We start from the raw sequence: 17,619 nt of genomic DNA, 5'->3' as shown, positions 1-17,619 counted from the left end.
GATATGAGAATGAGGCTGAAAGCTTTTCTATACACGTAGTCAACCCAGACAATTATATACATAATGTTGATTGTCTGCTCAATACTATAGCACCTCTGCATTGACTGCATGCACACTCCTATTGTATTCTGGCTTCTCTCAGAATTTTTGTTATTTCAGATGATTTATTTTGTTGACAGAGTTATATTGGATTTATAGCAGGTTTGTTATTGACATGAGTTTTATTTACATATTTGATTTGGTTTTTACATTGAGTTATGATGTACTGAGTCAGATACAGTATTTTTGTCATTGTAGTAATCAATACACTTACATCACATCGTTGCAGAGTGTTTTGTGTTTTTATACATCCTTATTGTCTTTTGGTGGATATGTTTCTATGCGCCTAGAAGCAATTATTAATAGAAACATTATCAAGCCTAGAAAATGTATTTTATCTTTATAATGGTGGTCATTTTCTAAAAGATCATTTTAGGGCAAGCTACAAAATCTTGTCCTGGAATAAGTGACCTTTAAAAAGATTTGGTCGTAGGATACACTCTGATTGTTTTTTGTATTGGAAGCAGATTGTTAGCTCCGCCTGGAGTCTCATTCCAAAATATATCGACCTGAAAAAATACAAAGTGTCATTTCATCAATCTTGTCCATCTTGTGTTCTTCCTCCTCTTGCAGGAATCTACAGAAGTATGTCTACGAGGAGGCTCAGAAGAGGATGGTGTTGTCACGGCAACAGAAGTTCAACGAGAAGCACTGTATCTGTTGTTTCTCATCGTTCGGGTTCATCTTAAATAGGAAGATACAATGTCAGGTACGAGAAAATGGTGCACAATTTCAAGAGAATATCTGACACCCCATTTTCTAATCCTATTCAGTCCATGAAGTATTTTATAAAGCGCCTTTTCCATGCAAGTACAAAACACTTTATCTGTATTTGGACCACTCAAACTATAATAGACTATACTTCAATAAATCAGTTGAGCCAATGCATCTAGTTATAAGAATTAATGATTTATAGCAAAATAGACGAGCCTGTTACCAGATAATTTTTCAACCATACAATTATAGTTCCCAAGATATCAGGGACTGGGGTCTAAGAAAAGTGTGTCATATGCAATCTAAAAGTCTGTGTATTCAACGGCAAAATCAAATGGTTACTCAATATCTGTTCATCCCCATACTTTATACCATCCATCCCATTCTATTCTATTTTATTTGATTTCCTGTGCAAATTTGGCTTTATGATTTTTCTTGATATGCTGACCCATTAGAAGTGATGTCTGAAATACCTTTATCATTTGACTAGAGCAGTGCAAGCAGCCCCTATTTTATAATTCAGTTCCATCTATGCTATTTAAAAGAAATCATTATGATTAAAAGAGAGTAATGGTCTGCATCATTCTAACAGAAGAAGAAAAAAAAAGATTTTTTTTTTCATGAATTGTTTCTATTCACCCCATTTTGGAGTATTTTCTGTATTGTGTCTTTCTCACACTTTCAGTTTTGGATCTATCGTAATGTGTTTTCTGATTTAGTTTATGTCATTACTTATCATTTAGCTGCAGTTGGCTTTCTCATTATTTCTCTTTTCTCTGTTTCTCTCCCTCTATCTCTCTCTCTTTCTCTCTCTACTCTCTCTCTCTCTCTCTCTCTCTCTCTCTCTCTCTCTCTCTCTACTCTCTCTCTCTCTATCTATATCTGCTCTCTCTCTCTCTCTCTCTCTCTCTCTCTCTCTCTCTATCTCTCTGGTCTCTCTGTCTCTCTCTCTCTCTCTCTCTCTGTCTCTTTCTCTCTCTGTCGCTCTCTCTGTCTCTCACTCTGTCTCTCGCTCTGTCTCTCGCTCTGTCTCTACATGGATTCTTAGTAGGTCCATTGTCTCTGACTCTCTGTCTCTGTCTCCGTCTCTCTGTCTCTCTCTGTGTGTGTGTGTCTCTCTCTATATATATATCTTTCTCTTGTTCTCTCTAACTCTATCTCTTGGCTTTCTCTGTCCATGGACCTAGTAGGTCCATGGACTGTCTCTGCCTGTCTGTCTGTCTCTCTCTCTCTCTCTGTCTCTTTCTCTCTCTGTCGCTCTCTCTGTCTCTCACTCTGTCTCTCGCTCTGTCTCTCGCTCTGTCTCTACATGGATTCTTAGTAGGTCCATTGTCTCTGACTCTCTGTCTTTGTCTCCGTCTCTCTGTCTCTCTCTCTGTCTCTCTCTCTCTCTCTATATATATATATCTTTCTCTTGTTCTCTCTAACTCTATCTCTTGGCTTTCTCTGTCCATGGACCTAGTAGGTCCATGGACTGTCTCTGCCTGTCTGTCTCTCTCTCTCTCTCTCTCTGTCTCTTTCTCTCTCTGTCGCTCTCTCTGTCTCTCACTCTGTCTCTCGCTCTGTCTCTCGCTCTGTCTCTACATGGATTCTTAGTAGGTCCATTGTCTCTGACTCTCTGTCTCTGTCTCCGTCTCTCTGTCTCTCTCTCTGTCTCTCTCTCTCTCTATATATATATATCTTTCTCTCGTTCTCTCTAACTCTATCTCTCGGCTTTCTCTGTCCATGGACCTAGTAGGTCCATGGACTGTCTCTGCCTGTCTGTCTCTCTCTCTCTTTCTCTCTCTCCTTCCTTCCCTTCTACCTCTTCCCCTTTGTGAGAATAGAATCCCTTTTGTAAAAAATATAGATAGAATATGATTACAGTGAGCTTACATAGGACCAAGACTGTACATTGCAGAAAGTAAATAGAGATTACACATAGATTATAGATCAATTACTAATTAGATCAGTTTGACTTTGAGGTAACTTAAATAATGGCTGGATGCTAACTGAAAATTCTGGTTGCCACTTCTGACATTTGTAGGAATTTACATAATAGATCACTGAACTAAAAGAAAATGGCAAAGGTAGCAAAAATGTTAGAATTGTGTTAATTATTTCCTTGATTATATATGCTTTCTTCAGGTGTGCCAGTTTTTTATCTGCAAAAACTGCAGAGCTAAGTCGGAGAAAAAGGAGGACATCTTATGTATTGCATGTATACAACAACAGTAAGTTAAATGTTCATATTCATCTCTTTTCAAGACATGTGTTGTACCCTCAATTTTGGTTTGTAAAAAACAGTTTCTGTGACAGTATCAAAAGTGAACAATACTGTATTAGAGTGGTTGAAAAATGAGCTTGTTTAGATAATTAACTTAAAAGCTTTTTTTCCATTCAGAAATTGATTAATAAAATGACTTTAGACCAAATGGCAATACACCATTGTACTCATTTTGGAAATACAATCATATTATAAGAGGATACGTGAATGAGATTAACATCCAATTAGCATTTAAGAGCCTCCAGCGAGCTGTATTGTTTGTCAGCAGGAGGCCAAAATGTAATTTCTCTTCTGTATTATCTCTTTGTCTTGGTGCACATTTACCTCAGCCAAAATATGAACATACCATTTAATGTGAATAGTATGAGAAGACCATTCCGTGCTATTTCATCTCCGCTGTATATCGGAATGTATTACTAACTCCCTCAAAAAAACAGCATGCACGACATGGCCCTTGGCTAAGGAATGTAATTTGGAATGATAATTGAGCATTATAGAAACTCTTGCTCATTATGGAAGGGGTGCAGTGACAGTAATGCAGACAAGCCTTGGAGTCATGACGACCTTAATCAGAGGTAGAGAAGTTGTATTGTCATGTCTAGAAAAGGTCAGGGATCGACAGAAATACACAATCTTTTTTGAAATCTCTTGTATTATTCAACAAGGAATTCTCTCTTTGGGGTATGTGCACCTGCATAATTTAAAGCTGCCGTGAAAAGTTGGGTGAACTTAAAGGGAGTCATTTCTATTTGCATAGGTTCAGTTCCTGTTTGAATATTGGTTATCCAGCAATGTAGTTATGTAGATTACTGCTATTACCTCTGACAGTACCCCCCCCCCCCCTGTTTAAAGGTTAGGGCATGGTACCAAAGTGTTATTATGTGTATGAGAAGTAGGGACAGAGAGAGAGAGAGAAGAAGCGCCATGAGCATCAGAGCCTGGCGAATTCTGGCACTATATTAATATCCATATTATTATTATTATTATATATATAATATATCTATATAGAAAGAGATATAGAGGGGGGGGGGGGAGAAAGAGATATAGAGAAAGAAAGAGATTTTTTTCAGTCACTGTTTTCAAAAGCAATCAATACATTTGACGTCTTGTATTTTCTGAATACAGAGAACTTCAGGTACGAGCATGTGAGTGGTTCTATGCCCAGATCAGAGCAAAATTCAGACGATTCGGCAGTGCCAAAGTTGTACGCTCTCTCTACAAGAGAGATTCAGAAAGAGGTAAGATAAGGTTCATGTAAAATGAAATCTATGGAAAAATTCATGACATATGTACTTGTTTTAATTTGGTCTACAGCATGGAATTTTTAAAACCAAACATCAGTGAGCTTTGATGGGTAGACAATGATAATTTTGATTAATTACGATTTTTTTTATATCTTTAATATTATGCAATCTCTCACCCTCATACTTCAAAGCCGACAAAGCTGTTGTTCCTGTGAAGCGTTACGTATTAATCAAATAATACATATTGAAATGCAATTATTTGTCATCTTTCCTCAAAATGTAGAAAATTGGGACGATTAATACTAAACTTTTGGGCCCCATTTGCTAGTCATTTTTCTACTCCTGTGTCTTCTAAAGAGGGAGAGGAAATCTGACATGCAGGCCCAAAGTACACAGACGCCATTTGATGTTTTATTCTTGCTACTTGGCTTGTTGTTGCACCGATCCCCCTCCCCCCCCACCCCTGCAGGGTTTAGGGTATAGATACATCTGCTGGATGGAATACAAATTTAATAATTCCTTTGGGGTCAGACTGTCACATTGATTTTAGAATATGATGGGTTTTCTTGGGTCTTATCACTCACCCTAGAAACTCACTGCCAGCCTCCAGCGATCAAACGTTGCGAGTATATCTCTCAAGTGATGCAAAAATTCATCGCCATGCCCTATCTTATGGAGATGTAGAACTCCCGAATGTCTCTCTGAATGCCTCTCTCTATCTTTCTCTCTCTCTCTCATTTTATCCAATATATTTTATTTTTCTCTCTCCCTTGAATACTCCTCTTTTTATATATATATATATCTCTCTCTCTCTTTCTTTCTCTGTCTTCTTTCTTGCTCTTCCTTTCTTTCTTACTTATCTCTTTCATATACTGTCTTCATTCTCTGTTTTGTCTCTTGTACTCTCTTCATTCTCTGTTTTTGTCTCTTGTACTTATCTTTATTTCCTTCACTCTCTTCTTTTCTCTTTTTCTCATTTTCTCATTTTCTGTTATACTTCTCGTTTTGCTTTCCTTCTCCATGTTTCTTCTATTCCTCTCCCCCTATTCTCTCTCTTTCTCTCTGTCTCACTGTCTGTCTGTCTGTCTGGCTATCACTTTCTCTCTCTCTCTCTCTCTCTCTCTCTGCCTCTCTCTCTCTCTCTCTGCCTCTCTCTCTCTCTCTCTCTCTGCCTCTCTCTCTCTGTCTCTCTCTCTCTCTCTGTCTATCTCTGTCTCTCTGTCACTTTCTCTCTCCTCATCTTCCCTTCTATCTCTCAACCCTATTCCTATGCTATAGGTAGTGGTTCTGAAGATGAAGATAGCCACAACAGTGACTCTGGGTTAGGACGTCAGAGGAGCCCTGGTTCGTTAGGATCTAGCTTTGATCTCTCAGCTTTCATGCAAGGCCCAAGAAGTGACCAGGAAACAAACACAGGTAATACATAATGATGATGGTAATTCACAGTACATGTATTTATATTGCATTATACGTCCCTACCTCTTCACTCTCAAAATCCCAAGTTTGAACAGGTGGCCCTTGCATGTATGTTTGAATAATTTCTCCTTTTTTCATAAAATACATTTAATTCTTCCTTTTTTTCAAAATACATTAATTCAAAATTGTCTGTTCATAAAATTTCTTTACCTTTCTAAATTCCATACTTTCACTGTTAAATACATATGTTGCTACATATCTTAAATAACTATATATATATATATATATATGAACATTTTACCAAAGTCATTTCAGGATGCTTTTCATTTTCCTGTAATTATCTGAACGTTATCATTTTTTGTATGTCGATGACAAATCAGTTATATGAGTTCTGGCTGTTTTGTTCACTATTCTTCATGCATGATACATGCAGTGGTCAGAGTTTGCATGTTACATTTGTTTGTTTTCAGTCTTGTTTGTTATCCCACCCTTCCAACTGATTGGTATATTGATATGATTATATTCCTGTGTTTATGCTCTCAGTGACAATATATTTTGGATATGAATATGAGTAGGAAAGAAATATATATGAAACTGAGTAGGAATAGGAAAATGTAATTTGTGATACTGTAGACACATTTTATATTGAAGGAATTTTGAGAAAACAAAGACAATGGTGATGAAAGGTAGGATATGGGGAGTGTGCAAGATAAAAAGAAGTAAAGGGTGGATGTATTATGAATGAGGTATATTTGGGCTTGGATGAAAGATAAGGAGGGGATTGAAAATGAAGAAAGAAAGAGAAAAAAGAGAAAGAAAAAAACAAAGAATGGGATGAAGAAATGAAGTGAGGGGGCTTGGGAAAGAGTTGTCAGAAAGGAAAAGAAAAGAAGGAAGATTGGAAAGTCACAAAAAGAAAGAGGATGTGGGCCGACTCACAAAAAGACGGAGAACAAATATTTACTCAGACTTGAATTAGACTTGATTTTAGGATCGCTTGCCAGCCAATGAAGACAGCTGAGATGGGGTGCATCTTTCAACAGTCACTTAACTCTGATTATCAATGATGGTCCCTGATCATTTTAGTTTCAGACTGATGCGGTAGTCTGGCTATCTCCTCCTCGTGTTTAGATAGCGCAGGTCTCTTCTTTCAACACACAACCGCATGAGAGGAAAGTGAGTTTTTCTTATTGACTTGGAGATAAGATGGAAGGCTTATTCTCTCTATCTGGGTCAGGAGCAGAGAATAGAAGGGAATCGAACATTGGTCATTTGGAAAGTGAAAAAGAAAGAAAGCAAGATTGAACTCAAAGCAATAGGCAGATTGCAATATTTGAAAGAAAGGAAAGAGAGAGAGAGAGAATGGTACAAAATTGTAGTTTAAAAGATTTTCATGTCCTGTAATTTCCACTGCATGTGCCCCTTGACTTTGTTTCGAGGCATAGTGCAATCTTGAGATCACAGAGGAGCTGTAGTTTTAACCGGTAACCCCCAAAATAAGCTGTCAATATTTGTTTTATATACTGCATCCCTTGTGTCAATTCCCCAAAAGAAATATGTAAACAAAATATGTATGTCACACAAAGGCATCAAGAGACAATTTATATTCTCATCCATAAATGCACCCATCATCTCTCAACTTATTCATCTATTCCTTTAATTTGATACTCCATCAATAATTGATGGATAAGTATTATGTTATAGTCCTCATTTACACCAGGCAGTCTTCATTCAGTGATCCGTACATTCATCAATAAACAATAGCGCTATTTCCCTTCCATTAACACACTCATCATTTATTCACGCAGTCGATCATCAGTCGAAGCTCAGGGCCATATCCACCATTAATGTTCCCTATTCATTCAGTCATTTGCTCCTCATTTTCAAGGCCCATGTACATGAATGTAAGTATGGATTCTCTACCAAAGGCCTGTGGTCTTGAAATACAGTTTGTCAGGCTTCTACAGTGAAACCTGTATATAAAAAAGATTCACAGGAAAATTGGTCTTTAAGTACAGGTTCCTGTAGTCCAGTTTTCAATGAGAAACTATATTCAGGGGAAACAAAGAATATTTTCTTGATATTTATAAACAGTCGGTCTTTCTATACAGGTGGTTGCTAAAGCAGGTTTGACTGTACATGTATTTACTTATTTAATAAATAACATTATACTATACTGGTAAATAAGCCACTTAAGTTTGCCTTCATACATGGAGTCATGTGAGCAAAATTGTGAGGTAAAATTTAATTTTATCAGACGTCGTGTTGGGATCTTATATCGATTAATTCTAAAATAAATTATTTTCTTAAATTTACATCAAAATATAAATATGGTATTCATATATGGCCTTAAAATGAAATAGCACTTTCGCTTTGAAGTCATCTCACTCACAATGGCTGTTAAATTGGCTAATTCGATCGACACCTTCCCAAAATGAAAGAGCAGCTACTCTCCTTGTATGTCTTTGTAATCGACCCTCTTCATTCAATTAAGTGCTATTCCAAATAAGACTGCCTACGTCGATATGATAACAGGCGAGGGGGCTATACACCATGTGGTAATTGATTATTTCCCTTTAATTGGTTGTTCTGATGATCTAGAACTTGAGGCTTTTGCCGTCTGGCTGCATGTGTGTTTGAGGAAAGCAGATGGGAGGCTATTCAATTAGGGCAATGTCCTAATATTGATACATTTATCATAATAAATATAGTCTATAATACAGACTCTCCTATAACACTTTGCAGTATCATGTGTAACTAAAAGTCATGACTCTTTTAAAAGGGTAGGGATGGGAAGAAGTATTATATCATTGATGCATGCATCTGCATTATAGCTGTCCTATCATTTATTGATGTCTTTGATATACATTATCCTGATGAAAGAAGGACTTTTCAGCATTTCTGATGAAAATGATATTTTAAAGAAAAATAAGATTTGTCCGAACAGAATTTTTTTTTTAAACTGAAATTTACACATGTTAATTTTGCCAAATTCTCTATTCAAATACTCTATTCATCATCACATAAAATTCATGGGCCTATATTGTGCTAGACCAGTTGAACGGGTTGATGGCTTAAAGGTACTATGTCCCATTTGCAGGCCCAAAAAATAAAAAAGTTAAATTCCAACTGCATTTGAAAGATAATACTAATTTAGAACTTCCCTAAAAAAGGTGGGGCTTGAAAATGTCTTCAAGTGGGAAAATAACGACTATTAGTTGTCAAATCGACTTAGGGGCTATAGAGCCAATAGGAAATAGTCTTGATTTTCAGACAATTGTACCGAATGGTCGTTCGTTTTATGCTGCGCAAAGATTCAATCAGTTTAATCTTGGCCATCGCAAGAAGTGGGTTATTGATGTAGACAAATGCTCATGTACCCTTTACAACTCTTTTCATGTCCAAAGAAGAAAAAAAGCCAGTCAGTCACTCAATCGTGTCTGACAGTGAAGTCTAGCAAGTAAACAGGTTTCTTTGCATAATTTGAATATGAGGACACTGCTAATGTTTAAATTTCACAGATAGGAGATACATGACATATTCATAATTCCTGCAAAGTTCTACAGAATTTGAGGTTGGCTGCAAAAGGGACATAGTACCTTTAAAGCATGGAGTGAATCAAATTCAAGAATTTGTTATCTTGGACATGTTGGATGTCATTCTTTGTCAATTGACTTGACTTAGACCAGGCAATACATGTTTATACTTTTACTAAATACCCAAAATTGGACAGAGTATAATGTGAAAGAGTGACATTTAGCATGAACATTCACAACATCCTGGTGCCTGCCTGCAAGTGTAATGTAGCAGCTACAACGCTGGCAGAGGACTGAATCGAGAATTACCGGTAGAGCGCCAGATTGTGTTAGGAGGATAGGCAATTAAATCAAATGAGATAATTTACGTTGCCAAGTGTTAGACCATCACAAATCCAGGGAGAGCAATTCAATAAAGGGACATATACGCCTCAATGATGTCATTTCTAGATAGTGAGAGATATTTTTGGACATCGATGCTTGCGGACATGGTATCAGGATACAAAGAAAGTGAAAGCTAGATAATTATAATATAGATAACACCCTCTGCTATTTCTCTACTGTTTATCTAGAGGTGTAGAGAGAGAAAAGACAAGAGACTAAGAGAGAGAGAGACAGAGATAGAGAGAGGAAGAAAGAGAGAGAGAGAGAGAGAGAGAGAGAGGGGGAGAAGGAGAGTGAGAGGGAAAGAGGAAGAGAGAGAGAGAGAGAGAGAGAAAGAAAAAAGAAGAGAGTGAGAGAGAAGAGAGAGAAAGGAAAAAGGGGGAAGGCTGTCAGGTTATATTCTCATTCTTCAAACTCATCTTAACTATTGCAAAATTAATTGGAGGAAATATGAAGAGAGATTGAGAAGATATGGTTCCTACTGTTCAAATGAATTAAAGTAAGGCTTTATTTGCAATGTACCTGATTTGTGGGAAGAGATAACACAGAATAGAATTCAATGATCAGAGATATACTGGCTAGTGTGAAGGTGATGATTAATGATGCGGTTGAAATCATCGGTAATAACTTAATGGAAAAGGCAGTGGGCGGAAAAGATGTGGCAAGATGTATCAGGATAAAGTGGAATCAAACAATTGCAGAAACATTGAAGCTAGGGAGATAGAGAGAGAGAGAGAGAGAGAGAGAGAGAGAGAGAGAGAGAGAGAGAGCACATGAGTTCCTGGAAAGAGAAAAATATAATTAAGTGAAATGCATAAACTGGAAGGATTTTTCGATGATCATTATAGATTGTGTGTTCACTTTGTAAGATTATTTTTGTTGCATAAGTAAAGAGATCTGGCATGACACTTATCCAGGCAACATTTTTTCCAGTACCTTGTTCTGCACTTCAAGTATAAAATCTTTATTATATACTTTCTTTATACAAAATACAGCTCGGTTAGTTCTTTGTTCATGCAAAACCTCTTACGAACTACCATGTATAGCACTAGTGGATGATCTCATAGCGGAATTTTCCTAGCAACGAAATCCACGAGTCAGAGTTTAGTGGCAGCGCGGCCTATGTAATTAGATCAAGAACCAACATTGAGGATCATTGGACTAACGTCAAGCAAGTTTGATGAATACTTTCCTGAGCGTAACGAGCGCTCTATCTCTATCTTGGTTGAGATTCTGTCACCCGAATAATTGGTTCAATTTGAATCGAAGGAGAGAAGACAGCCAGGTCATAGTGACCAGAGAGAGATAAAGAAGACACCGCCAGAATTCTATTTGCGTTCAGAAAGTTTAACTTGAACTGGAGTGACAGCTAGCTTTTAATACTGTGGATTCGAAAATGGAGAGGTTTTTACTTCGACCGACACTGCCATGAACCATGTTTTCTTGTATTCTCTTACATACAAAGTAAGCTTTATCATAGAATAACAATTTTGTATGCACAGAATTTAGTATTTAAACAAATTGTTATCTTCATTTCTCTGTTGTGACACCAAGGAATTCAGTTTTGATGGGAACTAATTATCTCTTGTGTATGATCACATCAGCTGCATGATCATCATTGCAATTTATACCATCAGTGTTACCTTTGAGGGTAGGATTGTGCTCTGTAACATCACTGAATTAGAAGGATTTCTCTCTCAAATCGCACGGTCAGCTTTGTCAAACAAAAATCGTGGAGGTTTGCACATGGAGTGTTTCAAATGGAATTAATATGTGATTATATCAATGCTGTGATGCTGATGGTTAGCAGGATTGGAAAACACTTAGATACCTAAAGTCAAAGACAGCTTGAAGACTGGTAGGAGTGATGTACCATGAAATTATATTTCTTTGAAGTCCTGAAATGAATGAAGGAATGGAATATTGTCTGAGCACAAAAAATAATGCTGAATGCTAAACTAGACCCTTCAAGAATGATGTGCATGTATGCTTGTAGATTCACTATGGATTCATTAAGGATTAGATTTCATTGTTACAAGCTCTTGAAATCCAAGCTATTCTAGATATCCTTTAAAGTATAATGCATGATTACAAAGCTATCATCTCTAAACTTGCTTAGCATATCCCATCAAATCCATTGATTGGATATTTCCCTCTGCTTAATTAAAAGATATACATTTATGTCAGATGAGGGGTACTTATAGGGAAACAGTGACAAAAAACATCCTGAAGACGATAGGTATAACCTTTCAAAAAGTCGTCAAGATACAGCATGACTGGGCTCTTTTTAGGGCCCACTTACCCTGTAGAAAGAATAATGTGGTGTAACTGCAAACCTTGCTCAAATCAATCATTACCATGGAGGCCTTCAAAGATTACAAAAACAATGATTTTTATATTTTTACAAGACATTGAAATCAAAGTCTCAAAATTATATACAATATTCAAGCAGTAGGCATTAGCGAGTGAATTTTCATCCAACCCTGCAGGGAAGTTAACTTGGAATTAACTTCTCTTTATTTACAAATGTGTCGACAAGTCTACCAAAAAGGAACTTGTAACTTTATTTATAGTACATTTTGGTACTACAACTTTCACTATCTCTTTACAGAAGGAATATTTGTAATGGATAGTTTGCATATACAGTAGTGTACTTTCATGGAAGTCCTTGACAGTATAAAACAATATATCTTTTTGTTGGTAATATTTAATTATGTGAATTAATGCTGCATGTTTTTTTTATTTGTGCTGTAAATTCTATGTTTCGCATGCAACATTGTAATGCCTGTATGTATCATGTTCTTTGTTTTTAGCAATTTGTTTGACCAGAATGTTTTATACCTCCTTCCTTCTAGCTGATGTGTCTTCTATCCTCGCACATGGCTCCCCTGATTGTAAGTGTTTGCATGCTCCCCAGTGCTCTTGCTTCATGTTCTGTATATTAATTGCTAATAAATAATAATGAACTCTCTCTCTAAATGTACAGGGGTGGAAATATATATATATTTTTTTTTTGGGGGGGGGGGGGTGGGAGTCGGACATGTATATAAAGGAGTCATTCCATTTGGAGAGGAAATCCATAATAAATAAAGATAGAAGAATCTCTTCTTTAAAGTTAAGTAATTTTGAGTCATACTTTGGAGTTCACTCCACTATACTATGCAGTGGCTTCAAATCCAAAAGAAATAACCCATATTTTACTCCTAAAAATGATAATTTCCACGCCTGCACTACATGAGAATGACATTTTGCCTTAAAATCTTCATTTTTCTGTGAAAACTAATATACCAGTACATGTATGTAAAGAGTGTACATTGACAATGTTTAACAACATGTCAGGGCAATTCTGCATTAGGAAATTCTGCATCTTTAAGAGTTGAGCTGATTTAAACGCCCCAAAGGGTTAGATTTGTATGCAACAAATGTCTTAATCATATACAGCAGAATACAGTTTGAAGGATTTTGAAACAGAAAATTCCAAATAAAGTCTGCATAATTATGTCACCAAAATTATGAGGTTTGAATCTTGCACATGAAACACATGGTATTTTAAAAATCCTTTTGAAAGTAAGGGTATAATCTGATTTCACAGTAATATGATCAACCGATGGGAACAGCTCAAAAAGATCGAAACTGTTTCATGCCATACAACAGTGTGGCAAAAAAGCCATGCAATATGGTGCTATTGCCTGTGTGGAATTGTCCATCGGTTTCTGGTGCATTTACTGCTTGAAATTATGTGAATTACATTTAGCCATGTAACTTTATGAAAAATACAAAATTCTATTGTTGACAAAGAGGACAATAATGCATTTCTGAAAGAGGAAGTCCACCCTGATATTAAGTTGGTTTTAATGGAAGCAGAAAAATATGAGGAACAGGTAAGGTCAGTCAAAGTTTGAGCAAATTCCAATAAAAAATCAGAAAAATTATGAGTTTTTAAAGTTGCGATCAATCAAACACAATTGGCAACTCTGTGACATATACTTGCGAGCTTCCCTCCCATTTGCCCTGTACTAATAATATATATATATATATATATATATATATATATATTTTTTCCCCTCAAGAATATTTTCAATCATACGTGTACCCTAAATATAATTATTGCAAATATTTTTCTATTCAACCACTGTATTGAACAAGTATATTCCGTCATCAATAACAAAGAAAATGAAAGTTTATGAAATTGTTTGTACAGAGTAAATGGGAAAGGAGCTCGCAAGAGACGTCACAGTGTTGCCAATTTGTGTTTAATTGATTGCAACTTCAAAAATCCTTAACTTTCTTATTCGAAATCGGAATTTGCTCAATCTTTCACTGACCTGTTCCTCTCGTTTTCCTGCTTCTATTAAAACCAACTTAATATCAGAGTGTACTTCCCCTTTAAGTTTGTAAAACACAGAACCCAACCCAAAGTTTCTTCAGAATGACTACATCTCTGAGAGATGACGTATTGGCATTGACATTTTATGAGTCAGAGAGTTTCCTCTTAATTCAATGTTATGCCAGTATTAATACACCCAGCTATGATTATCTGTACATGCAGGTGTTGATTGGTGTGTAGTTCTCACCTCAAAGTTCTATTTACATTTCTTTAAGCAATTTCATCTTGATTGCAGTTTTTCATTAGTTTTAAATGACACTGCAGTTAATGGAAAATGATCTGTTTGATATATATATATATATGACCTGTGCCAGTTTTCAGGCAATTGAGTTAAAGTTGTGGTCCTGTGGCACACCAATTTGTTTCAATATTTCATACAGACTCCATATTGCACAGAAATTTTAGATTTTTTTTCTTTCTTCAGGCTAATTGAGTAAGACCAACTGGCTATCCATCAGGTATAAGTCTCTTTGTACAATTTCTTTGGAATGGTTTTCACTTCATTGTTATCAGAAGAAGAAAAAAACCCATAAATTCCATGACCATGACCATCACTATATGGATGGAGTTAATTTCTGTCATGTTTTTTGTTTTTTGTTTTTGTATTTCAGACCAAGACTGGCTGGATCTTCTAAGACCTCCTATGTCTTCTGTAGCTGTTCAAGCACCTCATGATAGACTAGATGAAGGTATACAATCAAACCTCTCTTAAAAATTGCCTCTCAGTAAAAGCCACCTGGATGATAACGGTCATTGTCTCCTTCTAGGAGGAGGACATTCCAATAGTTAGTTTACAAGACCAGAGATGATGATGATGATGATGAGGAGGAGGAGGATGATGATGGTGATGGTTATGATGGTGATGATAATGATAGTGATGATGATGATGATGATGATGATGATGATGATGACGGGGATGGTGATGGTGGTGGTGATGATGATGATGATAGTGATGATGGTAATGCTGGTGATGATGATGATGATGGTGATGATGATGATGATATTGATGATGATATTGATGATGAAGATGATAATGATGATGATGATGATGATGATGATGATGATGATGATGATGAAGATGATGACAGAGACTCGAGTTGATTGTTGAAGAGGTGACTGAATAGCACTTTGGTCTTGATGAGTTGGATAGTCACCACAATAAACAACTTCTCCTTAATTCATTGAACACCCCAAACACTTGATATCACATTCAAAGCAATATGTTGGTTAAAGAATTGCTGTATTTCAACTTCATTTGCTTCCATTTTTGTTTCTAGATTATTCTATGGAAGATTTAATACATCCATCTAATGCTACAGAAGCGAGATGTAGTATACCTGATGTAAGTATTTCTTTTACCTTTCATTCTTATATTCTTGTATGCCCAGCCCTTGAATACAAGTTTGTTCCGTTGGCTACATGTACCCTAAAGCTTGTATTAAATTCTAGTCGTTGAATGTTGGTATTTATTTGTTAGTTGTTCTTTCTGACAAAAATTTGAGTCACAATCTTTATTTTTGTGTTTTCAATGGAAGAATTTTTCCAGTTGTTTTATACTTTCCTAGTTATTTAGATCTGGCTTGTAGACCCTTGTTTAAGAATGTGTGTGTGTGTGTGTGGGGGGGGGGGGGGGTACTTACCTATATATTAATTTATAGTGGGTAAAGTATCAAATACTTGTACATCATATCATGGTTTACACTTTAAAGGGGAAGTCCAACCTGATCTTAAGTTGGGTTTTAAATATAAGGAGAGAAATGGGAGGAACAGGTCAGTGTAAGTTTGAGCAAAATCCAAATCAAAATAAGGAAGTTGTGAATATTTGAAGTTGCGATCGATCAAACAAAAGTTGGCAACTCTTTGATGTATTTTGCAAGCTCCCCTTGCATTTGCTCTGTACTAAACATTCTGAAATGTCTATTTTTGCCCTTAAGAAAATTTCCAATCTTACGTGCACCCTAAATATAATTGTTGCCAGTATGTTTTTTTATGACTCCTGCATGAAACGAATCTATTCCATCATCAATAACTAAGAAAATGAAAGTTTATGAAATTTTCTGTACAAAGCAAATTGATATGAGCATTTGGGACAAATAACGATTGAATGGTGTACATGTGCTATATTTGAAGTATTGAAGATTTTGTTATCATTTTATTTGTCTGAAAATATTTGTTTATTCAAGTTCAGTGTCATGTTGTCACCCCTATACTTGCCTTTATTTTGTGATCCAGTCTTATTTGCGCTTCACACAACGCTTTTTCTCAGTTTGTGCATGAGCATTCCTTATACCCGTATGTGTGAGTATATTTTAGTTTATTTGCCCTGTATTATAATTTTGCCTTAATCAGAACATATTATTATTGCACGATGTGTTGATTTATGTCTTGCTTGCCTTAGATTTGACTTAATCATAATTTCTGTCTGTATTGTAAAGATGTAAAGTCATTATATTTTTTGAGTTATAGGTTAAGAATGAATTGTGTTAGAAAATGTTTATGTTTAGTTCTATTTCTTAAAGGAAACATTTATGTTATCTTATCAGGTAGATATAAACCTAAATAAATGTGGGCTCTGAAGTCTGAACATGTAAAATAATGTTCAGAAACTGACACAATGAATCAACCAAAAAGTCTGCTGAGGCAGTTGCTTTTAAATCAAAAGTGGGTGGCTTTATAGTCATTACTTGGGAGATTGAAGCAGATATGTTGATATGACCAAGATGGCTATACTCACTGATCTGTTTGTTATCAAATACAGCAATGTGACTTATGTTATGCTTTTCTCATTTAATTTTGCGGTGCCTTAACAAAACAAAAACAAAAAATATTTTTAGCTCACCATGTCTGAATCTGAGTTCACAGGTGTACACACAACTATGGTTAGGGTTTAGACCTGGATGCCTAACACTCTCATAAATAGAACTCTGTGTTTTTGTGTAAATTAAAGTTTAATGATGTTTAGGACCAATTACTTGTATATGTATTTATCATATACATGTAATAGGGTGGATTCACAATAAATACCACGCACAACGGGCAATTTTCAGCTCGTGGGTTGACATCTTTCAACCAGTGCAGCACACCAAAGCGCTAGCCGCTGATCGAAATGACCAAAGAGGTCCAAACTTTTTAATTCATTCAATGGGATTGATTGTTTTGATATCAGCACACATTTTGATATTAAATTTTGTGTGTCAAAAACCACTCATCAATTGATTCTGACAGAAGATTTGCCCTGATTTTGGACAAAATTCAATACAAATGAAAAATTTTGACCAAAAAGTGATCAAAATGACAATATTGTTGTTGATGGGGGTCGATTTGGCCATTTTTTCTAGCATCAGGACACATTTTTACATAGAAATATTACCACTGACCAAAAGTCACAGTACCATAATGGTTAGTTCTGGCCCAAAATGACCAAAACATGTTAAGTTGGGTCAATAAGGTTAATATTTTTGGAATTGGCGCAAAATTTTTACCCCAGACAATTAAGCTATTCGAACCTTCCCCACCAAAAATTATGGATAAATCCCATTATCACTTAGTGTTGAAAACAATGCCACAATATCA

The 17,619-nt window shown here is 35.9% G+C and overlaps 1 protein-coding gene across 3 annotated transcripts in view; it reads left to right on the top strand.

The window, feature by feature from the left end:
- The first annotated feature begins 270 nt into the window (after positions 1-270).
- Positions 271-17,619, top strand: part of LOC100888816 — a 30,895-nt gene continuing 13,546 nt past the window's right edge. The window contains exons 1-7 of one of the 3 annotated variants that reach the window (XM_030973864.1): positions 271-808; positions 2,941-3,026; positions 4,205-4,317; positions 5,602-5,739; positions 12,515-12,553; positions 14,658-14,735; positions 15,324-15,388. In XM_030973864.1, coding sequence (XP_030829724.1) covers positions 713-808; positions 2,941-3,026; positions 4,205-4,317; positions 5,602-5,739; positions 12,515-12,553; positions 14,658-14,735; positions 15,324-15,388 — 615 coding nt within the window. In that variant the 5' untranslated portion in view covers positions 271-712. The remainder of the gene's footprint in view (positions 809-2,940; positions 3,027-4,204; positions 4,318-5,601; positions 5,740-12,514; positions 12,554-14,657; positions 14,736-15,323; positions 15,389-17,619) is intronic. The other 2 variants (XR_004062003.1, XR_004062004.1) reach the window with 2 other exon arrangements.

The sequence above is a fragment of the Strongylocentrotus purpuratus genome, unplaced genomic scaffold (assembly GCF_000002235.5).
Source record: "Strongylocentrotus purpuratus isolate Spur 01 unplaced genomic scaffold, Spur_5.0 spur5_scaffold_7, whole genome shotgun sequence".
Classification (NCBI taxonomy): domain Eukaryota; kingdom Metazoa; phylum Echinodermata; class Echinoidea; order Camarodonta; family Strongylocentrotidae; genus Strongylocentrotus; species Strongylocentrotus purpuratus.
This window is presented reverse-complemented; position numbering and strand designations above follow the sequence as displayed.